At 49.8% G+C, this 24,473-nt stretch overlaps 1 protein-coding gene across 11 annotated transcripts in view; it reads right to left on the bottom strand.

The window, feature by feature from the left end:
* Window positions 1-892: 892 nt before the first annotated feature.
* The window catches only part of DENND2A (DENN domain containing 2A), a 117,675-nt gene continuing 94,094 nt past the window's right edge, over window positions 893-24,473 (bottom strand). For 9 of the 11 annotated variants that reach the window (XM_079150089.1, XM_079150083.1, XM_079150087.1 and 6 more), the window contains 11 exons: window positions 22,875-22,984; window positions 21,918-21,987; window positions 20,820-20,897; window positions 18,405-18,545; window positions 16,453-16,601; window positions 8,138-8,315; window positions 6,232-6,273; window positions 4,114-4,231; window positions 3,607-3,852; window positions 2,161-2,247; window positions 893-1,180 (listed from right to left, as the gene is read on the bottom strand). In XM_079150089.1, coding sequence (XP_079006215.1) covers window positions 1,149-1,180; window positions 2,161-2,247; window positions 3,607-3,852; window positions 4,114-4,231; window positions 6,232-6,273; window positions 8,138-8,315; window positions 16,453-16,601; window positions 18,405-18,545; window positions 20,820-20,897; window positions 21,918-21,987; window positions 22,875-22,984 — 1,251 coding nt within the window. In that variant the 3' untranslated portion in view covers window positions 893-1,148. Of the gene's footprint in view, window positions 1,181-2,160; window positions 2,248-3,606; window positions 3,853-4,113; window positions 4,232-6,231; window positions 6,274-8,137; window positions 8,316-16,452; window positions 16,602-18,404; window positions 18,546-20,819; window positions 20,898-21,917; window positions 21,988-22,874; window positions 22,985-24,473 lie in introns of those variants that run through there. The other 2 variants (XM_079150084.1, XR_013765562.1) reach the window with 2 other exon arrangements.

Genomic DNA, 24,473 nt, shown 5'->3' with positions numbered 1-24,473 from the left:
GCTTCCTCCTGGACCCTGCCTCTTCTGGTTCACCGGACACAAAAATCTTTGGCTGTGTAAGTCTAATGAAGCAGCCCCACCATCTTGCTCCTGGCTCTTGTTAACACATTGACAACAAAAGCCCCTCCTGTTTATCCTCCACACTACTGTCATGCAGGCTGTGATGGTCCCTGAAATGGGATGGGAACTCTTCCCACAGCTGATGTAGGAATGGGGTCACAGCAGTGGCCTGTGTCACAAGGTGGGATCCACATAGTATCATAAACTTTAGTCAGTCTTTTTCTTCTTCTTTTTTGGAACTGGGTATAAAACCCAGGGCTTCACATACTTGAGGCAAGAGCTTTGTCACTGAGCTACACCCCAGCCCTGTACTATAAACTTTCAGACCCCAAGAACATTTTATGAACAGAGCTCACAAGACTTCCTCTTTCTGTGTAACACTAAAAGTCATGGGCTGCTTGGGTGTGAGTGGTTCTATGGCTTCTGAGAGAAAAAAGGCAGTTAAGAGTCAAGTCCCTCACAAGGCCCTGGGTTCAAATCCCCAGCACCACAAAAAAATAGAGTCAAGTCCCTTTGGGAAGACAGAAGCCTGCGGCCTCGGCCACCAGGTGGCATCACTGACCAGTGGGGAAGAGCTGCTCCTGCTTGGGCTCCACTCCAGCCAAGGAAGGGCAGATTCTGCACCTGGGTGTACCTGCCTGCAGGTGTCACCAGGCCTCCCCCCTCCCCCCACAGCCCCTGCCTGTCCCCAGTGGCCACTCCTTCCCATCTCTTCCAGGCTCCAGCTGCTGACTGGCTGCCCCAGCGGGACATGAAGTAGGGGAGTTTTCTTAGCCCTGGCGAAATAAAAAGAAAATCCGAACACTTTTTTTTTTTTTTTTTTTTTAATATCAAGATTAAAAAGCCCAAATTCCAAAACCAACCACCAAACATGTTTGGGTGTGGGTGGCTCCCTTCCAGGGTGGTCCTGAAGGAGTGGCACCTCGGCCAGCTGCAGCCCTTCCTGGGGAAAGCCAGTGGCTGCACCTGTTCTGGTTTCTGTCCCAGCTCCTGGGACAACCCAGGGCCACCTTTCAGAAAGGCCACCAGGAACTATGTTTAAAACTGGTGGACATACTGGGAGGAAGTTTCTCTTGAGGCTGAGTTGATTACTTCTTGTGGAGAAACTTCATTTTATTTCCTAAAAAAAGAAAATGAGAACATTCATCAGGTGGACAAAGAGTGAGTTACACACTGCCCCTCTTCCCCCAGGTACAGGGCTGGGCGAAGGGGTGCACCCCTGATCCCAGTCACCTGGGAGGCTGAGACAGGAGAATCACAAGTTCAAGGTCAGTCCAGGCAATTTAGTGAGCCCTTCAATAATTTAGCAAGACTGTCTCAAAAAATAAGAAGGGGTGGGTATGGAGCTAAGTGAAAAGCACCCCGAGGTTGAATTCCCGTAGTGCAAAAAAGAGGCAAAACGAGAGATGAACACCACCCCAGGTGCGGTGTGGATAATGGTGATTCCGGGCCGCCTGGAGCCGGCCTGGCTCTGGAGAAGCTGGGGGTTCCCCTTTCTGGAGTCGCCCCTCTGGCTTCTCAGCACCTGCGCTGCTCTGATGGGAGGGTCGTTCTCAGACTGGGAGGTCTGAAAGGAAGACCCTCAGAGCTGCAGAGCACGTGGTGTCTGGTGCTGTGTGACGGAAGCCGAGGGGCACACATCCCAGGAGCCACGTGAGGGACACTCCAGCAGCTGGAGGTGCCCGGCCCTCTTGGGCCGGCCTCCCAGCCTCCTGGCCTCCCTCTTCGTTCTCCCTTTCCCAGTAAGGCCTCCGAGTGGGCTGAGCTGCAGTCCTGCCTCTGCCTCACTTTTCAGGGGCACCTGGAGGCCGCTCTGCTGCCCCCCACACTGCTCTGTCCCCAAAAGATGTAGAAGCAAAGGAGGCTGCAGTGAAAGAACAAGACAGCCTGGGGTCCAGGAAAGGGAAGGATCTGTGTCCTTGGTTTCCACTTTGGGGACAGAGTAGGGTAGGAGGTTAAAATGACTTCTGCCCACTGGATGGAGGCGGCAGAGTTCCATGCTATTTAGGGACAGGACCTGGCTCAGGGAGCGGACTGGCCAAGACTCCACAAGGGTCACTTCTGGAGGAGGCTGGTGATGGCAATGAGACCCAGGCTTACCCAGTCCTTTCAGGAACCTGTTGACGCCGCTGTGCTCTCCGCTGGGGAGGGTCTCTAGGTACTCTTGGGCTCGGACCTCAAACAGACCTGGCGACAAGAGACCCAGCCATTTCAGTTCCTCTGCTTCGCACTTCACAGGAGCCCATTCCCTCCCCTCCACAGGGAAGAGAGAGCTTGCTTCTGAGCTGAGCTGCTCCTATAAACATGCCCTGAGCCGTGAAGTTCACAGGCTTGTTTCCTCTCGCAATGGCCCAGCCTTGCACAGCAGCTGTCTTTGGAAAGCTGTAAACTGAGCGCATACATGAAATCCCATTCTGACGCAACAGACACCTTCCTAGCATCTACCCTGTGCCAGGCACACGGTTTCAAAGAACCAGGGAGGAGGAGCTCCTAGATTCTCCCGTTTCCTCACACTTTCTCATTGGGGACCTTGGCCAAGTGGAGCAGTGCCCTGGGAATCTAGGCCTGCCTAGGGGCTCAGGGAGGCTGGACATGCCCTCCCTGGATCCCTCCGCTCTGACACCAGGTGCTCTGGCCTTTCTGACTACTCTTCAGGGACAGGGCTTCCTTCCACATTACTATGAAGCCTTTGTCTCTCACCTCTCAGCAAGTGGTGAACTATCAACACTATTTAAATGGGTATATTTAAATGTACTCAGCAGCCTTCTATTTGAAAGAACTCTTTCTTGAGGTGTGTCCTGTGATCCCTACTTTCTGACTCATTTTCTTTTCCCTTCAGATACTCCTTACCAGAACGACCTGACACCTGCCTGCTCCTGCCTTTCCTGGGAAAGGGCCGCGGGAATGTAGGGTCTGGGTGCTTTACTCAGTCTCTGAGTTCACAGACCAGAGTGCACCGGCCTGTGCCAGATGCTCCCCAGAAGCTTCCCTGGCCCCTGCACAGCCTCCCTGCCCAGGTTTAACTCCCTTCTGCCACTGCTCTGCAAGCACTTCAGATTTTAGATTCCCCAAAGGGCTTAAGACAAGGAACAAAAGAGACTGGGACAGTTTCAAAACTGCTCCTCCCTCCCTGGAAGTAGAGTGGGACCCAGGCAGTCGCCCAGGTCTGTGGGCCCAGGTCCATTCTCTCCCTCTCCACTGTCCCTTCCCATCTGTGGAGAGAGGGAAAAAAGAAGGGTGGAGGAAGAGGAGGCCGGGAGAAGAGGAGGAGAGGGTGTCCCTGGTTTCATCAGGCCGGAGAGATGAAATGGAAGGGGCCTTGCCAGAGACTGGAGGGCGGCTCTGCCAGAGGCCAGGAGAGAGGCAGGAGCAGCCAGGGAGGGGTGGAGGTCGGGTGATGGCTCCAGCTCTGATGCGCCGTGAAAGAGATCCCTTAGGAGGCCAGAGGAGGCCAGAATGCTGTTGGCCCCTGCACCACCCGTGACCTTCCTCCCTGCTCTTCCGGAATCTCCAGCTCGCTGGCCCCGACGTGGAAAAGGCCCTCACCCTTGGCGTCCTGCCGGCGCAGTTCCCGCTCCTGGATGAAGCCCCGGAACATCTGGGTCTCCATGAAGACCTCCAGGAAGCGGCGGAGGCTCTTGGAGGAGACAGCTTTGCGGAAGGCCTCTCGCTGCAGGGTCCTCTCCTCGCGCTCCCCGGACGTCAGGAACAAAGAATAGTGGCCCACGATCTCCACGAAGAAGCGCACAAAGGCTTCGGACACCACCTGGCTCAGCGGGCTGGCCTCGGAGCCTGCAGAGAGGGGAAGGCCACAGGCAGTGAAGGCAGGCGGCCAAGCCAGTGCCCGAGCGAGGCCAGTTAGTGTCCAAGCGATCGCTAGCACCCGTGGCAACTGTCGTCATCTAGGAGAGTTCCCTAAAGTTGTCATTTCCTTCCCCCTTTGCACAGATATTTAGGACCCAAATGGGAGAGATGGAAAAGTTTCCCCGAGGGAATGGGGTCGTTGTGCAGCTGCTCCGAGGCCCTCGTGGTGGCGGAGGGAGCTGCTTTTACCCGGCGTGCCGTCCAGGGGCCCTCCATCCTGGTCACAGGCCAGCTCGTTCCTCTGCTCCAGAATGTGTTCCAGGGCTACCTGAAGCTTCCGGGGCAGGATGGAGTCCTCGTCCTCCATCTGTAAAGCAGAAGCAGGTGGGCCTTGGCACTGGGCAGACTGGCTCACTTCCCAGGTTAGTGGAAGGCACAGATTTAGAACCAGATCTGAGGTCTGAATTCCAGTTCTACTTTGTATAAGATGAGTGAGCCTCAGTTTCTCCTCCACTTGTAAACTGGCCTACCAATCCATATGTACATCATGGCGAAGACTAAAGCCATACAATTCTCTTGTGCAAGTGCTTGGCACTTGGTGGATGCTCAAGAGGTGTTTTCCACTGTTCACCCCCTGCAGGGCAGCTTGTGTTCATGGGGCAGTTCTGTCCAGAGCACAGGGCCAGTGTGATCTGGCTCAGAGCAGCAGCGCCTCAGTGAGGGCCTATCCTGGGGGCTTTGGAGTAAAAGCGGATAAACATGATAAAGGCAGTGCTACCATGACTCAGTTCCTCAGCAGTGTGGTGCCTCCAGGTTCACAGCTACCCATCATAATGCCTAGGAAGACTTTCTGTCATCATTATTTTTACTTTTAATGGCACTGGGGACTGAACTTAGGCACTTATCCCTGACCTATATCCCCAGCCGCCCCCCCCCCTTTTTTTTTAAATTTTGAGATGGGGCCTTACTGAGTTGCTGAGGCCAGCTTCAAACTTGTGATCCTCCTGCCTCAGCCTCCCACACTGCTGGGATTACAGGCATGCCTACTATTCCTAGCTTTTTTTTTTTTTTTAGTATTTTGTAGTTGTAGGTGGACACAATACCTTTATTTTATTTTTATGTGGTGCTGAGGCTCAAACCCAGGGCCTCATGCATGCCAGGCAGAGCACTACCACTGAGCTACCACTGCAGCCCCATTCCCAGTCTTTCATTATTATTCTTTGCAAGATCTAATAGGAGTTAGACTTCTTGGGTAAATGACAAAAAGAAAATAAGTCTGTATAGCTTGATCTGATAATGAAAGTAATTTAAAATCATTATAGAAAATACGTGAAGCTGGGCATGGTGGTGCACGCCCATAATCCCAGTGCTCGGGAAGCAGAGGAAGGAGGCTCAAGATGAGAGGCCAGCCTGGGCAGCTTAGTGAGACCCTGCCTCAAAATAAAAAAAAAAAAAAAGGGCTGGTGGAGTAGCTCAGCGATAAATCAGTGGTAAAGCACCCCTGGCATCAATCTTTAGTACACAACAAAAAAGAAGAAAGAAAATACATGAAGTTCATTAAAATAATTTAAATCACTCATAAGCTGTCTCTCAGTCTCCCTTCCTAAGACAATCAGCATTGATGTGTTGGTAGGTTTTTTCTGAAATCATTTTTTCTTTTGCAGTGCTGAGGACTGAACCCAAGGCCTCGCACTGCAGTCTACCACCACGCTACACCCCCAGCCCTTCCTTTCAGGCTTTAAAAAAAATTTTAATTTGTACTTTAATGTTTATATTTTTTTTCATTTAAATCTTTTTAAGATGCATATATGTATTCCTTCCATAAAAATAATGCTTTTGATTTTTTGTCTTTTTGGTGGGGGGTACTGGGAATGGAACGCAGGGGCACTGGACCACTGAGGCACAGGTCCAGCCCTTTTTAATTTTATTTTATTATTTTTTTTGCAGTGCTGGGGATTGAACCCACGGCCTTGTGCTTGCAAGGCATGCACTCTACCAACTATCTCCCCAGCTTTTTTATATTTTGAGATAGGGTCTCGTTGAGTTGCTGAGCTGGCTTTGAACCTGCCATCTTCCTGTCTCAGCCTCCCAAGTCACTGGGATACTAGGGGTGTGCCACTGCGTCTAACTCTGATCCTAAGTGTTAGAAAAGCCTTTTGCCTCAGAAACACACAGAAATCAGCCCCTTTTTGCCTCTTGCTTCCTTCTCACCCCCAGAGGAGCCCTGGCCTGAGGCCGTCGGTGTCCAACGCCACCAGCAACCCCAGGCCCATCACAGATCCCTTCCAGAGCTGCGGAGCTGAGCCCCACGGAACAAGGAGGTAAGCACAAAGGGAGTGGCAGGCTGGAGCTGGCCCTCCTACTCACCTGTCTGAGGAACCGACTGTTGATGAGGTCGACCACCAGGACCTACAGGACAGGGGAAAAGGGACAAGTATTGTCACCAGGGCCTCTGGGATAGAGGTGGACTCAGGGTTCCTCCTTCCTGGCTAAGAGGCAGCTGGGGTGAAGGGTGGGCCATTCTGGTTTCCCGATGTTGTGCCTGCAGCCACAGATGGGGGACTGGGAAGGAGGCAGCCCTCCGGGCCCTGTGCTGCCCGATGGGCTCCTGGCCTGCTCTGGTGGCCTGAGGAAGAGCGTCTCGGGTTGTTTTTTAAAGTGTCTTGGTTTCTGAGGTGAGGCCCCCACTTGTTCCCATCCCACTCAATTTGCCACTCCCCACCTGGGGCTTCTCCCGCTTTCTGCCCAGTTGTCCAGGGCATAGCACCCCCCTCCCTCTTCGGGTGGGCTGAGCCTTGGCCAGGGCCAGGGCCAGGGTGGGGTGAGCGAGGCCTCGTGTGTGAAGTTGAAGGAGACCCTCATGTTCTGCCTCTGAGAAGGGGACTTCACTCGACCCCAGCAGAGGACACTGGTTATGAGGGAGGAAGGGGCCTGGATGGTTCCCTAACCACAGTCAGACACAGGTGGGCTCAGACAGGTGCCAGAGACCTGGTGCAGATCAGAGGGCGGGCCACGTCAGGATCGCAGGGCACCCACACAAACCCTTTACCTGAAGGACCCTGGGCAATTAGAAGACCAGCATCTTGAGCCCTGGGAAGAACGGAGGGACAGACACTACTAGGGTTAGGGCTGAGCAGCACAGCCGGGCATGGTGGTGCATGCCTGCAATCCCAGTGGCTCGGGAGGCTAAGGCAGGAGGATTCCTAGTTCAAAGTCAGCCTTAGCAACTTAGCGAGGAACCAGCAACTCAGACCCTATCTCTAAATAAAATACAGAAGATGGCTGGGGATGTGACTCAGTGGTCGAGGCCCTTGAGTACTGCCCTCCCTCCCAAAACGACTGAGCAGCACTGTTCAGTTCCCTAAGGTTCCATCTCTGACTGCTGGAAGTCCCCAGGACATAGGGGCAGCCACTTTAGAGAAAGGGGCTGGGATTACATAACTCCAGAAATGCCAAGCAGCACTTTCCTACTGGGATGCTAATCTAAGAACCCAGAGTTTGACCATTAGCAATCTGGCACTTGTCTTTTTAACTAATATGACAAAGTACTTTTTATAGGTAAACAGTCATTTTTGAGTCTGTTTTGTCATTAATTCAAAAATGCATTTGAAGTTGGGTGTGGTAGCACAATGCTTATAACCTCAGGGACTCTGGAGGCTAAGGCAGGAGGTTCCCAAGTTTGAGGCCAGCTTTGGCAATTTAGTGAGGCCCTAAGAAACTTAGTGAGACCCTGCCTCAAAATAAAAAATAAGGGGCTGGGGGTGTAGCGCTGTGGTAGAGTGCCACAGATTCAATTCCTTGTGCCACACAAAACAAAACACACATTCCAGTTACGGCTAGTTCTTTGTGTCTGCCCCTCCCTTGATGCTGATGGGTGGGAGGGAAGAGGACAGGACAAATGGCCGTGTCTGGAGTCGGGGCTGAGAACTGGCTAGGTTGTTCAGTGTTGTCCTCAAGGGCTGCTCTGCCCGTCATCTCACTTATTTGCATTTCACGTTACCTTCTGCAGTTCTGAGGATGGAACCCAGGGCCTGGCACAAGCTCGGCTATTGCTCCACCACTGAACTACACCTCAACCCGTCACTTCATCCACGCCTCCCAGGGTGGCCTGACCCAGACCCTGGGCAGGACCTGCCATGGATGCAGTGGTGGCAGGGCAGCTTCCTGCCTGCTCCCCCACACTCCTGGCTCTGAAAAGCCTCCACTTGCTTGACAGCCCTCCCAGGACTGCCCCTCTGCTCTCTGTGCCCCCACTGGGGACGGCGGGGCTCACCTCTTCCAGCGGCAGCTCCCTGAGCAGCGGCAGGGAGCTGGAGAGCAGCCCGATGAGGAAGGGGGTGGGCGAGCAGGCGATGTCGATCATGGCAGGTGGCAGCACAGGGATGTAGGTGTGCTGCCAGCTGAAGGGGTAGGTGAGCGCCACCATGGCATGGCAGCACTTGGATAAGGTGCTGCAGAGGGAGAGATGGGAAGGAGAGCGGGTTCATGGAGGGCGGGGACAGGCAGCCTCCATTACAGCTGGAGAGCCCCTGGACTCCTCCCGAGGCTCAAGGCTCGCTGCTTAGAAGCATCACATGGGGTTCAGGCATGTCCCGCCACCCAGCCCCAGCACAGGTCATCAGAGGTGCTTTGAGCGGATTCCCTGCCCCAGAAACCCACAGACGTGCTTTCACGTGAAAGCCACATCCACCATCGTCCGATTTTGAATAAAACCTTCGCCTCCATCCTTCTTCCTTGCCCCTCCCCCAACAAAACCCCAAACCACTGCTACTGTCTGGAGGTGGTTTGTCTTCTAGGGTTCAAGAGCTGGCAGCCTGGGGGAGGGTCATCAGTGATGGCAGCCCCACCCTCCTGGAGTGATGGCCTCTCCCAGGAATGGCCCCGGGCGCTCCCACCAGAGTGAGCTGGTATAAAAAGCCAGGCCAGCTGCTTCCCTGCTTACTCGGACCCTTTATGCACTGGGCCAGTTCCCTTTCCAATTTTCCATCACACTGTGAGGTGGCCATGGAGGGCCCTTGCTAGGGAGCTTGCACCATGCTGTGTGGACCTTTCAGTCACTAGAACTGGGTTGGATAAACCTCTGGATTTTATAAAGTACCAAGCCTCAAGTATTTTATTATATGGCAACAGAAAATGGACTAAGATAACAAGTAAAGCCCATTTTCTAATGGATGCTCCGTCTCTCTATAAAAATGCTTTACATTCTAACACTGTAGCCTTTTCTTGTTATATTCCGAACATTTCCCAGTTGAGCATGAATGCCTGGGTGCAATCAGGGAAAATGAGGACTAATCCCTTGGTATTTACAAGACAGCAATCACAAATTGCTCCACTTGTAAAAGTGAAACTCATATACAGTTACCCCTTGCCTAGAATCCTGACCAAAAGATGATATGCTAAATAACTTAGAGGTAACCCTTTAAGTGCCGAAATCAAAACAAAACAAAACAAAATATGGAGAAATATTGGGACTCTCTCTTTTTTGGTTGCAATGCTGGGGATGAAGCCCAGGGCCTCAAACATGTCAGCCAAGTGCTCTACCACCAAGCCACATCCCCAGCCCTGGGAGTCCCTCTTAAAGATAAAGGATCCTGCCAGGTATGGTAGCATACACTTGTAATCCCAGGGATTTGGGAGGGCGAGGCAGAAGGATTGCAAGTTTGAAACCAAACTTAGCAACTTAGTGAGACCGTGTCTCAAACTTTCTAAAACCGGGTAGGGATGTAGCTCAGTGGTAAAGTTCCCAGGGTTCAGTTCCCAGTACTGCCCCTCATCCAGAATCACGACAAAGTTATAATGTGGTTTAACACTGGCAAGCCCATGGATAGGAGAAATAAACTCAAGAGATCCATTATACAATATTATCACTATAGTTAAAAACAATGTATCACATTCTCCCCCCCCCCCCCCCAGTATTGGGGATGGAACCCAGGGACACTCACTCAACCACTGAGTTAACTTGAGTTAACCCCCGCAGCCCCATCTATCTATCAGTTCTGGGGATTGAACCCAGGGACACTCTACCCCTGAGTGACAACCCCAGCCCTTTTTATGTGTTTTTTTTTTTTTTTTGGGGGGGGGGGTGGTGCTAGGGATTTGAACCCAGGGCCTTGTGCTTTTAAGGCAAGTACTCTACCAACTGAGCTACATCCCCAGCCCTTAACGTTTTGTTTTGAGACAGCCTCTTGTGAAGTTGCCCAGGTTAGCCCTGAATTTGCCATCCTCCTGTCTCACCTCCTGAGCAGCTAGGATTACAAGTGTGCACCACAGCAGTAAGTGTGAACCAGGAGGAAGAGAGGCAGCTGGACTGAGGTTAGGAGAAGTGCTATGCATGCCGGCGTTAGATACACAAGATGGGTAAAGACAGCTACAGACAGATGACATCATTCAGTGACCGTTAGCTGAGGGCTAACTGCATTCAGTTCTGATGGGGACAAATAAAGACAACAGGTACACTGCTGGCCATGTAGGTTAGGGGCTGCCACTGGGAGAGCTGCCTCTGCAGCTGGAGCCAAATGTTTCCACACCTGGTTGTCATTGCCACCTCGTTAGCTGCAGCACAGAGGGAGCCCTGGGTGCACAGAGCAGCAGAGCAGGCAGGCAGCTAAGAGGAGTGTCTCATTCCTCTCTAGCCTACATCATTATTCTTAAAAAAAAAAAAAAAAGAAAAAAAACTGTCTTGTGCAACACAAGAAAGTAAAGGTCAAATCCTGCAAATAACACAGGGAGTGGTGGCAGCAGTTCCCCCAACGTAAGTGGTAGAGAAGAGGGTAGCGTATGTTTTCCTCAAGCAGTGCTGCAAGTTCTAACCAAACTTTACTCCCCTTGAGGCTAGAGACATCCTCCATGGGGCCAGGGTTGCGGGGGTGAGCACTGCTGGGACCAGGGGTCTTAGGCTCTGGGGAGGCTGAGGACGACTACAAGCAAGCTGGGTGCAGTCTCCCTAAGCATTAGCTGCTTGGAGGAGGGGCTGTTTTGAAGGAAGTGTGAGGAAGCACATCCTGGCAGCTGGTTCCCATTACAGTGGGGGTGGAGGAAAGAAACACCAGCTCCCACAGCTGTGACCAATTGTATGGAGAGGGGGAGGGAAGGCCCAGTGGGAGGGTAGCTAGGCCACAGGGCTCAGTGGTGGGCTCAGCAAGGAGGGTCAGGCCCCTGAGTGTTTTGCTGTTGGGTGATCGTTCCTGAGGACTGGAGGCTGAAGTATTATTCCAGAATATCAGGATGCACTTGTGAAATGGTGAAGACACTTCCGTTCTGGTTGCTCTTAAGCCTCCATGCTCTACTTAGGGATCCTGGGCCCTGCAGGCTTTCAATTCATCTGTGAACCAGTGAGAATCTAGCACAGAGCTTCCTCTAAGACACTATCAAAGAGTCGGGAACTTTTCCCGAACTAGGCAAACTTCCTGGGAACTGAAGGCTGATGTAGCGAGTGCCCTCTGGCACCCCAGCTCCCGTGTGCATCCCTTGCAGGAAGAGGAGTGAAAGGTAAACTGGGGCTTCATCCTGGGCCCGGTGGAGCCTTGCAGGAAGCGGCTGTTCCATCAAGGAGCTGCCGTGCTTCCATGACTGTGCTCTGAAACCCTGATGTGACAAGTCACTGAATTGAAAAAGACACGGGCTGGGCCTCAGGCAAGCTGGTTCTGTCATCTCCTGTGTTACACCAGGAAGAGCCCTTCACTTCTCCAGGCCTCAGATTCTTCTCCTGTAAAAGATGATCTCCAACATCCTTCCAGCTTAACATCTATAAACTCTGAATCTGTAAGACAGAGAACAAGCCAGGGACTGGAAATGGGAGTTTTGTTCTTTCACAAAAAGAACTAAGGGTGTCACTGGAAGGTCGTAGGGTTTGTTAGTCGACTCTGGACAGAACGATGGTGACTTCTGACTCTAACCAATTGAGAACTGTGTCTGACTGGTTTTGAGGCACTGCAATGAAGTACCAAAGGGGAAGATATGACACAAAGCCAGAGTGGCTGGGCGGGAGCTGACTCCAAGAGAAGGACATGATGCGAGTGATGGCTCTGGATTAGAAGACTGTAGTATCTGTGGCTTTTCTAGCCTCTAGATCTTGTTCCAAATGGCATCTTCTTGGTGTTCATATGCAAAAATAGGTGGTTAATACTTAATATTTAATCAGAACATACTATTATATTAAAATTGGTTTCTTCATGGAAGTTTGCTGAATTAAATGCATTTGTCTCTAAGACTGTCAACTACTCTGAGAACCAACTGGACCTGTGAAGTAGTAGCTTGGCCATCAGAGCACCAAGGTGGCAGCAAATTCACCTGAGACTCTCAAACCTTCTGAGATGGCAAACAATGCTGAGGGCAGCTGATTCTATAAGATCGTTTTAATTTTATGGAAACCAATTTAAAATGAACCAATACACGAAGAACAAAAGTGCACCGTGCATACACACCTACTTGTGTGGTTATCCATATGTCGAAGCCACGCCTTAAACTCCAGTATTTGCCAAGATCTGATCACCTGATCCTATTTGTCATTAACCAGTAGGTTTTCACTTGGCTTATGGTTTATAGCACTACAAAAAGGAAATAACTCTTGAACATTAAAAGCTTTGTGCCATCTGAAACTCTTCATAAGAACTTGTTTAAGTACAGCTCTGATTTTATTATTCAGCCTGGTCTATAGGTTCAGCCAAAACTTCCTGGAACTAAAATCAGTAAACTAAAAAACAAAATGTTTATCATCAGGAAGATGAAGATAGGGGTTCGGGGGAATATTTATCTGGGTTGTTATGGCAACAGAACAAGCCATCACAACAACATTCTTTCTTTTCCATCTGTCAAACTTTGGCTTGACAGAATCTTTAAAAACACTCAATGTCCACCCTAAAGATGAAACGGAGCAAAAATGTTATTCTAAATTTGATAGGTCTTTGGCTCGACTTAAAACCCTTTCACTACTCATACAATGTTTGCCAAAGCTCCCTGCAATTTCCTCTTGTAGTGGGCAGACTCCCTAGGAGTGACAAGGAAATACATGTTTGTGTTTGTGGGGGACAGCGCTGGGGCAGGCTAAGGCCCACTCGGATGTCAAGGGGCCACTCACTGAGTTTGTGAGATGTCCTGTTCTCATGCTCTGTTCTGTGGCCTCAGTAAGACTGGGGCCACAGAGGGAAAGAGAAAAATAAGGGGCTTCCTTCCCCTTTTAGCTGAACACGGCTACGGGTCAGCACGGTGCAGTGAGTACCAAGGCTGAGGGCGGCAGCTGTCCCTACTACATTCTCACAGGACTTGCCAGGTCAGGGAGCCCAAAGCCAGTCACTGTTGCCTTGACCCTTGTTTGTTAAGGCCTGGCCAAAGAACCCTTTAATTCCCTCAGCTTCTCTTCCATAACAGAATGAGGTGGACACAGAGTTCTCTACAAGTCCTCAGAGTCAGAGACTTCTGGAAAATTTCATGGAGGCCTGGCCTGGAACAGTCTGGCCCATGGAGTCTGAGAACTTTTCAGAGCTGAGACTGTGGGGGCCACTCAGTCACAGCTACTTTACTGCAGCCCCTGCTGGAAGGCCAAAAACCATCAAGGGAGGGAGCCCTCTGATGAGCCCTTCCTAGTGACAGCTTTGACCTGACTGCTGAGCACATGGGCTCCTAATGGCCTAATGGCTTTACAAAGCTTTTCCTTCTACGTTCCGGTGGTCAGACAGAGCCCCAGAACCTGCAGGTCACCCACCCTCAGACCGCTGTGGCCTGGCCAGCTTCCAGTTTTTTCCTGGAGTCAGACACCTCTCCCACTACTGGCTTCCTTGTGCAAAATGATCGAACCTCTGGGCGTTTCAGGGTTCTGACCAGATCAGCCATCTGACAGGGCTGTGGGGAACACAGGAAAATGCAGGCCAGACTCTGAGAATGGGCGGGGCCCAGAGGCAGCATTCCAGTTTGTCACAGCTGTAGCCGCTGTCCCTCGGTTTTCTTTTCTTCCTGTCTTGGAACTCTTTGGGCCTTTTAAAATGTATTTTCCCACCCCTTCAGATCTGCATGGGGCCAGTGTAGGATGGAAAGGTAGTTTACTGGATGAGAAAGAGAACACATGGAACTATTTGTAATAGGGAAAGAACAGCTGCCTGCAGGGAAAACAAGACACTGGAGCCCCAGAAAGAGCCACTAGGGGCCTGGGCTCAGTAAACCCCTGTGTCACAAATGAAGGGACCCAGGGCCCAAAGTTTAGGGTGTTCAGGGTCCCTCCCTTTGAGTGTGGTAAGAGAGAGGCGTGCATGGCTTGGAGCTGTAAAGGTACAAAAATGCTATTAAGGGGGCTGGGGGTGCAGCTCAGTGGTAGAGTGCTTGCCTGCGATGCATGAGACACTGGGTTTGATTCTCAGCAGCATATAAAATAAATAAAGTTCTTAAAAAAATTTAAAGATGCAATTAAAGCATTTTACATACACACGCACACATTGCACCATGGCCTGGCTCTGCCCCTGAGGAAGCATTGAAATCACCCACATTTCTGTTGCCGCCTCCTCCCGCCCAAAAATCCATTCCACAGCACCCAGGATCTGGCAGTTGCTGCAGAAGGAGCCCCTGGTGCACAGCAGGCTGTGGGCAGAACTGCTGGCAGCAGCTGCAGCTGACAACTTACTTGCCCCTCGTTGGGCACGTGCTGCTGGAAAAGACTGACTCTCCAAGGGCACCATGCCAGGCAACGAGGCACACTCCACAGTCCCTCCTATCAAGCCCGGTGGCGCTCCTCCATAAGCTGCCCCAGATAGGGCAGGCAGTGGGCTGGGCAGAGACTCGGGAGGGGTCTTCTTTCCAGCCCGGCCGCTGGCTCCATTTCTTTTTCCTTCCTCACAGCAGCTCTGTGCAAAGAGCTGGCCCAGCCTCCAGCCTGTCCACCCAGAAATCTGTCCAAGGGAAAGGCAGAGGTGGTCGCTCCTTCCCTACATGCCTTCTGGGATCACCTCCCACCGACTTTGACACGCCGCCCTTTCTGTTCCGGCCTTTCTTTTCACTGCACTTGGTCCTGCTGCCGTGAGGGTGGCGCACCCCCGCTGCCCACACTAGCAATGCTCATCAGCTCAGACGTGTTCTCGGGCCGGACCCTCCCCAAGTCTAACATGTTCATCCCAAAACTCGCTCTCCGAGGGCTGTGTCCCCGGTTCTATTCCCAGAGGACACCAGGTGGACTCAGCAGGCCTGCTCTTCTTGCTTTGGTCTTTCTGAAATCTATCACTTTCCCCTCCCCCAAATCCAAGCCCGAGAATCCGAGAATCTGAGTTTGGGGAGAGAGAGGGACCGAGTGGGCCTTCCAGAGGATCAAGACAGTTACTGCAGTGCTGGTGAAATCCGATCCTGGTCACTGAAGGGTTAGTCCCAACCTTGAACTCGTGACTTCCCGGTGCCCAGGGAGCTTGGAGGGCTGCGGAGCTCCCAGCACCAGCTGCAGGCTACTGACAGGGACTGCTTCCTGAGCTGACACAAGTGCACAGGGAGCACAATAACTGTGACATTTAAAAGTGAACAGTGAACTCCGACACAGGGTGGGGGCCGTCAGGGAACAGCCAGATGGCTGCTGTCCAAGAGGTGCCACATGAAGGTGACCAGATGCTGCAGCAGAGGGGCGGGCTGGATACCATTTCCGCCATGCCCCCTGATGAATTCCACACTGATACACTGTGTCCTTTCCAGTCTTTCATTTCTTTCTTCTTCCTCTTTTGTTTTCTGCAGTTCAGAGTCATATTTCATCTTCAAGCCACTGTTTTTGGTTTTTCTTTTTCCACCATGTCTTCTTTCCAGATGCACCTCTCAGGTGGCCTCCTCTGCTTGGCTGACTGGAGGCCCCCACGTCCTGGCCCTTTCTGGAACTGCAGCTGCCACCTGCCCTCAGTCCAAAGTGAGAAGGTGAGAAGGTGAAGAGCTGCTGTTTTGAAATGATGAAAATATAAGACCTCCTTTTGTTGGAAGTTCAGAATTCACCAAAACCGCTATCCGCGTTTCCTCTGGATCTTCTTTCACACAATTCTTGTAAATCACGATTGTGACCTTAGTGGGTGGGTGGCATCCTGACGGCAGTGAGCGTTGTGTACATTGAGGAGAGGGAGGCCTTTTGGGCGGGTCTGCACTCTTTCCTCTGCCCTGCAGTCCTTCCCTGTGCTGGCCTCTGACCGCCTCTGCCTGCTCCACCTCCTCTGCTCTAGCCATAGTGCGCTTCCTTGCAGTTCCTGAACAGGACGTATGGGGCCTCCAGCCTCACTGCCTTTGTCTAGATAGCTCCCCAGGGAACAAGGGCCCTCTGTCCATCTTCACAACCAACTGCCTCTAAGAGCCTTCCCAACATGGTGCTGTGTGGTCCAGTTACTTTCCTGTTCCCCCACAGGTCTGTGCCTTTTAGCACTGTTTTCCTCACACTTAACAGGGTGCCTAGTGCACAGCAGAACACGTGGCAAGCAGGTAGGGAGCCTGCTTGGCTTGAGTCACTGATGTCTTCCAGGCCTCCATCTCGCTGCCACTGCCTCCCACTCTGACCCACACGAGCTCTCCCCCGAACCTCGCTTGCTCTACACACCTCAGAGTCCAAGACCATTCACACGCTCTAGCAGAAGGAGCCAAAGTGGGTACCTGAGCTTGTCTGCAATGAAGATGACCCGCCTTTCCAGAAGCAGGGAGGCAAAAACACAGACCAGGTGGCGAACACTGAGGCAAGAGAAGAGAGACTCAAAATCCACGTGTTCCAGCCGGGAGTCCAGTGGGCGGCACAGCTCAATCACCTGCCAGGGAACAGGAGCAGCTATGAAGGTGGGCAGCCTACTCAGCCAGGCCTCGCCCAGGCATCCGCAGTCCCTGCGGCTCTGAGGTCCTCCGCAGGGGTGACCCACTGGTAGGGGAAAAGGAAAGGACAAAAAGGAAAACAAAAGGGACTGACAGAGGGGAAGGAGGTAGTTGGGAGGGAAGCATGTGCCTCACATTCAACTGAGAACAATTTGGATGGAAGCCAGGAAAGTGGATGGAAGAATCAGTGGCCCTTGACCCAAAATATCAGGAGGCTCCCCCTTGCTAAGAGCATACCTGGACTCCCCATGGAGAGTTCTCATGTTGAAAACTGTCCTAGACTTTAGTGTCCCCATAGAAAATGCTTCTGTCTCATGGGCATTATTACCTTGATGGAACAGAATCACAGGCACAGGCCTGAGTGACACTACCAAGACTCAAGTACTCCTTTAGGAGGTATTTTTTTGGGGTACCAGGGTTTGAACTCAGGGGCTCATCCCCACTGGGGATGAACACTGAGCCTCATCCCCAGCCTTACTTTGTATTTTATTTAGAGACAGGGTCTCACTGAGTTGCTTAGCACCTTACTGTTGCTGAGGCTGCCTTTGAACTTGAGATCCTCCTGCCTCAGCCTCCTGAGCTGCTGGGATTATAGGTGTGCACCACTGCACCCAGCTAAAAGGCATTTCTTTCTTTTTTGAGAAGGGCAGCCTCCAACTGTTATCCTCCACTCTCGGCTTCCCAAGCAGCTGAATTACAGGTGTGTTTCTGAATTCTCCCTAGCTCCATTCTAAACATGTTCTGATGTGTTTTTACCTTTTACACTCAGGTGTACATCTTCCCGTTCCACAGCTGCTGTTTCTGAATCCGTCTCAAGTCGCTACTCATGTGTTTCTCTTTTTTGCAGTACTGGGGTTTGAACCCAGGGCCCATGCATGCTAAGCAAGCGTTCTGCCACTGAGTGACATTTCCAGCCCTGTGTTTTTCCCTTTCAAAGAGCTGACTCTTTCACAGTGAGGTGAGCAGAGGCTAGATTTCACTCTCAACACTGCCCCTGCCAGGTGCTCTATCACACTGGGGCTCCCTCACCGCTGACCTGCTCTACCCGTGGCTGACCACCTGCAACTGGCATGGGATGGTTTCAGGTCCCAGCGACAGCTCTCTGTGCTGGGAAACTGGGTTGTTTCAGAACATCAGAATCATCCCTATCCCTCCTGTCTCCAAGAAGTGACCTGCTTTCGCCAGGGCCTTTGGAAGTAGAGTTGAGGTTGAATGGGATCAGTTTTCTGATGTCCATGGGGCCACATGAAGAAGATGGGAAGGATAAAAACAAGTTCCTTCATCAAATCCCAGCCTGGCCAAGGAAGAGACAGGCTTCAAAGTCTGAGATGAATAAAAAAATATTCCCTGAGCTTGTCTTCCATGAAAAGAATCTGTTTTACACAAAAAAGTTATAGAGGAGATACAGATGCAAAATGTAAATAGGTTCAAATAAGATTTATGAATGACATGGGCTATTAAGAGAAGCTAAGTTCAGTGACTGTTCCTCACCAGGAAGGCCAACATCATGCAAAGAAACGCACGTGCCCCACACAGCATTGTTTTGGGGGTTGCTCCCTGGGGTGGAAGGCTGGGCTGGATGGATTGGACTGAGGGTGGAACTTCCGAGGAACGATCTGGGTCCATCCAAGGAACGAGGCAGACAACTGAATTTGGCTGCTTGCTGAAAGCCAGCCCTTCTGACCACTGGACTTGGCTGATTGGGCTACCTTCCCAGAGAGGAAAGGAACCTGATAACTTACCTCAGTCCCTGAACCTGGCAAGAAGTTCTTTACAATGATGGTTTTGCCCAGGGCTGGGAACGGGGCCTCCATGACACTCCTCATGAGGGGCTGGACCAGGGCAGGAGAGATGCCTCGTCGTTTCTCCACCTCATCTAAGATCTACAAGGGTCAGGAAAGCAGCTCAGCGATTCTGAAGTCAGGGTGTGGAGGTCAGCTCCACCCTCAGTGGAGTGGGCCTGCCACGCGACTCCGGGTTAGGGGAGGCCCTGCGGTCCTCCTCAGGCTCAGTGTATCATGGGCACCAGTTCTTCTCCCTCCGTGTTTACTCCTTTTGCAGTGTGACTTTGTAGTTCATAATACTAGAGGGTAAAGTAGGGCTCCTTGCCCCTCTGACTTTGACGGGTGACTTACTGGGCTACTGTGTGCATTCTTTTTTTTCTTTTCCTTTCTTTGGGGTGAGGGGTACCAAAGATTGAACTCAGGGGCACTTGACCACTGAGCCAAATCCCCAGCCCTATTTTGTATTTTATTTGGAGACAGGGTCTCACTGAGTTGCTAAGCATCTCGCTTTTTTGCTGAGGCTGGCTTTGAACCTGCGATCCTCCTGTCTCAGCCTCCGAGCAGCTTGGATTATAGGCATGTGCCACGATGCCCAGTGTGCTGTGTGCAGTGTTTTTTTTTTTTTTTTTTTTTGTACCAGGAATTGAACCCAGGGGCACTTAATCACTTAAGCCACAACCCCAGCCCTTTTCATATATTTTATTAGAGACAGTTCTTGCTGAGTTGCTCAGGGCCTTGCTAAATTGCTGATGCTGGGTTTGAACTCTCGATCCTCCTGCCTCAGCCTACCAAATCACTGGGTTTACAGGCATGCACCACCACAGCTGGCTATGTGCATTCTTAATGGGAGCAATACTGCCCCCCAGCGGTGCCCTCCATGGGGTAAAAACTGGTTTTGGGGAGGGTGGTAAAAAAACTCAGATGACATAAAGGTTTGTAGTCCCCTATGGGAATATATGGTTTATTTGTGGAATTGAAACTTTGCTGGAAGTAGTCATTAGGGAAATGTAAATCAAAACCACAGTTAGTTATCACTTCACATTCATTAGAATGGCTCTAATCAAAAGATAAAAAGTATTGAGAAGGAAATTGAGAAATTTCACATGTAGCTGGTAGGAATGTAAAATAGTCAAGCCAGTTTTGAAAACAGTCTGACAGTTTCTCAAAAGGTTAAACAGAAGCACCATATGATCCAGTACATAGCCACTTCAAGGTATCTACCCAAGAGAGATGAAAATCATGTTCACATAAATGTGTGTATGTGAATACTGATCACAGCATGATTGTTAGCGGCCAAAGCTGGGCTCTTTCAGGCAAGCTCTTTACCTCCAGCTCACACAGGCCTTCTTACCACAAAGGCTACAACCTGCAGCCCAATTCCACATTCACGCCCCCACCCCCGCTTGTGAAGACTGGCCTGGGCAGCAATATGCAAGTGTGCAAGAGCTATAAACGACCAACCTGAGTGGGAAGCAACTGCCACCCCAGGTGGAGCAGAGAGAGAGAAACCATGTCTCAGGTTGCACTGATGGCATGAATTCTTAGCTTTTCAGGGAAGTTCAAGTTCTACCATGGCAAGAGATCCCACCATAACTCAGACTTCTGTTGAGCTCAGGAGAAGGGTGGGTGGGAAGTGAACTTTTGTTCAGAAATGCTCCTAGGAAGTGCTGCTTTACATCCACCCACAGCAGATTTAGGGACTGCAAAAGAAGCTCGGACTGAAATCTATAGACAAGCAGGATTTAAAATAAATGTATGGATTAGACACTCATGTCTGGTTAATAAAGGAAACGAAGGTTGGATTATATCTAGTAAAATAATTTTTATAGTGATGGGGATTGAATGCAGGGTCTAGAGCATGCTAGGCAAGCATTCTACCACTGAACTATATCCCCAGTCCCTATACCTAACTTTTGATAGCAGTGTCACATAGGATGGCTGTTCTACATCAATACAGAATATTGGGGTGGATGAGCTGATTCAATATGGTATTTCCCCTGTCTTGATACAGTGGTTCATTTTCCAGAAAAGAACAAATTATTAAGATTTTGAAAAATACAGAGCACTTTAAAAATAATAAATCTCTCTCACACACACACACACATACACACACCCCACTCAGATACAGAGAGCTACACACATACATCCATCTCAGTGACTCACTTTTACCTTACCCTCTCCCCTTTTCCACTCTCTGGGCCCATCCTCCAGAGCCAGTGATGAGAGGACAGAGGCGATGAGGTGAGGACAGGACTAAAGAAACGGAAGGCAAACAGGTAGAGAAGACAGTGAAGGGCAGCAGGGGAAGCCTGTCCCGGTCCTCTGGGCCCTGCCTCTCCTTCCCACTGCTTTCTCTGAGGGCCAAGCTCTCACCTTTGAAAAGAGACTGAAGCATCCCAGGCGGCTCACAATGCAGTACACTTCGGGAAGACGCTTCCCTTTGCCTCCAGGCTTTGTGTAGAGAAACAGGAGGACAAGATGAGCATTAGCAAGCTCCAGGAGGAAAGCCCCAGGAGCAATTGAGCCCATCTTGTGCCAGAAGATCATGAGCCATTATCAGCACCCCACATCAGCAAGGAAGCACTCATAGCTACACGTTATATATTTTTTCATTCTCCTGAAGGGCCCAAATCAAGGGTGTTATGCACATAGTATGGCCTACAAAACTATAAAGTAAAGAAGCTTATTAGCTTGTTTACCCACATCACTGTAGTTCCTAACTAAGGAGTTATTTTTAGATTATTTGTTATGATAATGATAATTCCAAATGAAAAATTGTTTCTGAAGATGTTTTGGGAAACAGATTGTTAAGCTAATTTTCAAATCAAAAGAAAATCAATCTCAATACTTTAAAAATAATTTGAACAACACAAATTATCATCACACTTAACTTTTTCAATTGTTAGCCATGCTTTTTACCCATTAATTAATTGAACAAATACGTATTAAAAACCTGTATGTGCCATGCATGACTCAACTTAATGTTTTTTAGCCATTTCTAAGACTCAAATACATTCTCAGTGGAAAAAGATTCATCACTTCTAATGATTTTCAAAACAATGGGCCTCAAAAAGACAAGTTTTAAAATGTTTTGGCATGATCATTTCCTTGGAGTAAGTTTCTGACTTAAAAAAGAAGTTTTTAACTTGTAAAGAGTGATCCCACAGGGCCACTCTTGAAATTTTTCAGTTTTCTCTCCTAAGCAACCATTCTGAATGTTCTCACTGAGCACTCAGCGTCTGTTAACACACTAGTTAAAATAACATTGGGCTAAAGGAGAGGAGGAGGGTCTTTGATTTGGTGGGAAAATAAAGTATTTTCCTTTTGATGGAAACAGACATTACTTCCACCTACCAACAAAACTCAGATGAGTCCCCAAATGTTTGTATCTGCCCTGGGGAACCTACCACACTCCGGTTCCTTCTCCTGCAGCATATGCATATCTCAGACCTGGCTATCCAAACTACTAACCAGCAGTCTCCGGCAGTACCCGAACCTTCTGCTCCCGTCTTCTCCAGTTAAGACGAATGAGAAGGTCTCACTGTGGAGGGGAAGCACAAAAGCATCACAAAGCAGAGAGCACCAGGGGATATGCTGGAGGGCTGTCAAGAGGAGCTGCTTTCTAACCTGCTGTCTTTCTCTGCTGCGATTACGGTCACAGCCTTGGAGTAAATGCCAGGCAGGCAAAGATATACAATGCATGTGTCCTGAGGGGAAATGAGTGTTTTTCATGCTGAATTCTTATGTCATTCTATCATCTGAGCCATCCCACTGCACAAAATGCAACCACTGTTTACTGTTATGGCTGAGGAGAGGAAGGAGGAATGGGCGCTGTCCTCTGTGAACTTCAGGGTGAGGTGACTTCAGTGATGTAGGGATGTGACAGAGTGAAGGAGCACTAGCCCTGGTGTGGCTCTCTCAGGGCACCATTTGTATAAAGTACCCTGAAGCTTGTACTATTCTTAAAGACGCTGGGCCACCTTCAAGGACACTTAGGATAGGTGGCCTACTGAGCTTGGTCAACTGCTGAAACAGCACATAAGGGAAATTCTAGCACCTAACAATGTGGGCTCAAGTAGAAACCTAAACTGATCTCAATCCAAGCAACAGGTACAAGAAATGTCTCAGGAGCACTGGAAAGGGTGGTGACAGGCAATGCATGTTTCCCTCTGCCCAGACTAAGAATTACCTTCTTGAGCCATAGGAAACACATATGCTCCCAGATTGTGAGGCCCTATAAGTCTGCACACAGAGCAAGGTGAATCTCACCTCAGGGAAGTGTTAAAAACAGCACAGGGTAAACCTTAAGCCAGAGCCCATCAGATTGGCTCGATAGTACGAATGACTTAGGGGGTCTGCCATTCATGACCCCATCTCTAATTCCTGCCTTAGTCTCTGGGGGTGAGAAGAAGAGAGGCCAGCACATACCTGGTAAACTGCTGGACAGGAGTCCAATCCTTGGCATCAGGGAAACAGAACTGGGGAATAGCCTTTAGCTGGTCTTCAGCCTCTCTCATGAACTTGAAAGACCTTTCCAACTGCAGGGAGAAAGGTGCAAGAAGGTTCAAGGGGAAACCCTGGCACTGGACGGAGACAAGGCTCACGCCTCCCCGCTTTGTGCATCTGTGAAGGGTTTGTGGCTCAGTCTGCGGGGCCTTTCCCCAGGGGCAGTTTCAACGAAAGTCATTATGAAATGTGTTCCAGGATGTAAGGAAAAGCTGCCAAGGGAAATCCCTCCAAAGGGCAGCTCCTGGATCAGGAGGCAGGGCTTCAACCGGTATCCAGTCTCTGGGCCCCCCACAGCATGGCATAACATTTGTAGTCAATACAGACCGTAAAATTATATCACACTGTAAAATTTAACTAGTTTCAGAGCGTGTGGAACTAGAAGGGGAGTCAGACATTGCCCAGCCCACCATTCTCACTGCAGAGGTCAGAAAATACACCCTGAGATGGCAAATGATCTGCTCTGATCACACTAGTGTTAGAGTGAATAAGAAAAGTGATTGTAATTTCTGGCCTGCCTTTCTTCCTGTTAAAAACAAAAAACAAAAAACTCTCTCTCTTTCTGATATCCCAGCACTCGGGATAGTATCTGACACTCCAGACTGGGTGAATATTACCTTGTTAAAGAACAGGATGAATTAAAGTCTCACCTGTAGACAAAGTCATGAGTTTGCTTCTTTTTGTGTATGAACAGAAACTGATTTCTTCCCCCTGTGGTGCTAGTGATTGAACCCAGGGTACAGACTAGGCAAGTATATCACCACTGAACCACACCCCACAGCCTGAGGAATCTGTTTTTATTTATATATTTTTTATCTTTTTAATTTTTATAGTACTGGGGATTCAACTTAGGATGCTCTACCAGTGAACTACATCCCCAGCCCTTTGTAATATTTTATTTTGAGACAAGATCTTGCTAAGTTACTCAGACTGATCTCAAACTTGGAATCCTCCTGCCTTAGTTTCTAAGTGGCTACAACTACATACAGACATGCGCCACTCTATACAGCTATGAATCTGTTTTTAAAAAGCATACTAGATAGAAATTTGGCAGATAAATAAGGAATCATTTATAGTCCTCTAATCTTTTTTGCGGGGGTACTGGGGATTGAACTCAGGGGCACTTGACCACTGAGTCACATCTCCAGCCCTATTTTGTATTTTATTTAGAGACAGGTCTCACTGAGTTGCTTAGCACCTCACTGTTGCTGAGGCTGGCTTTGAACTTGCAATCCTCTTGCCTCAGCCTCCTGAGCTACTGGGATTACAGGCGTATGCCACCATGCCTGGCTCTTATCTGATTATTATTCAAGCTTGCATATCAATTTATCAATTGGTACTTTCTTTTTTGGTGCTGGGAATCAAACACAGGGCTTTGAGTAGGCTAAGCCTGCACTCTACCACTGAGTTATGCCCTCAACCCTCAATTTGTAATTTTAAATGTTGAGAAATGGAAGATTTTTTTTTGTTTTTAATAGGTTTACACTTGTTGAACTTCCTTTATAAGTTACCTTCATTCAT

Source organism: Sciurus vulgaris, assembly GCF_902686455.1.
Source record: "Sciurus vulgaris genome assembly, chromosome: 8".
Classification (NCBI taxonomy): Eukaryota; Metazoa; Chordata; class Mammalia; order Rodentia; family Sciuridae; genus Sciurus; species Sciurus vulgaris.
This window is presented reverse-complemented; position numbering and strand designations above follow the sequence as displayed.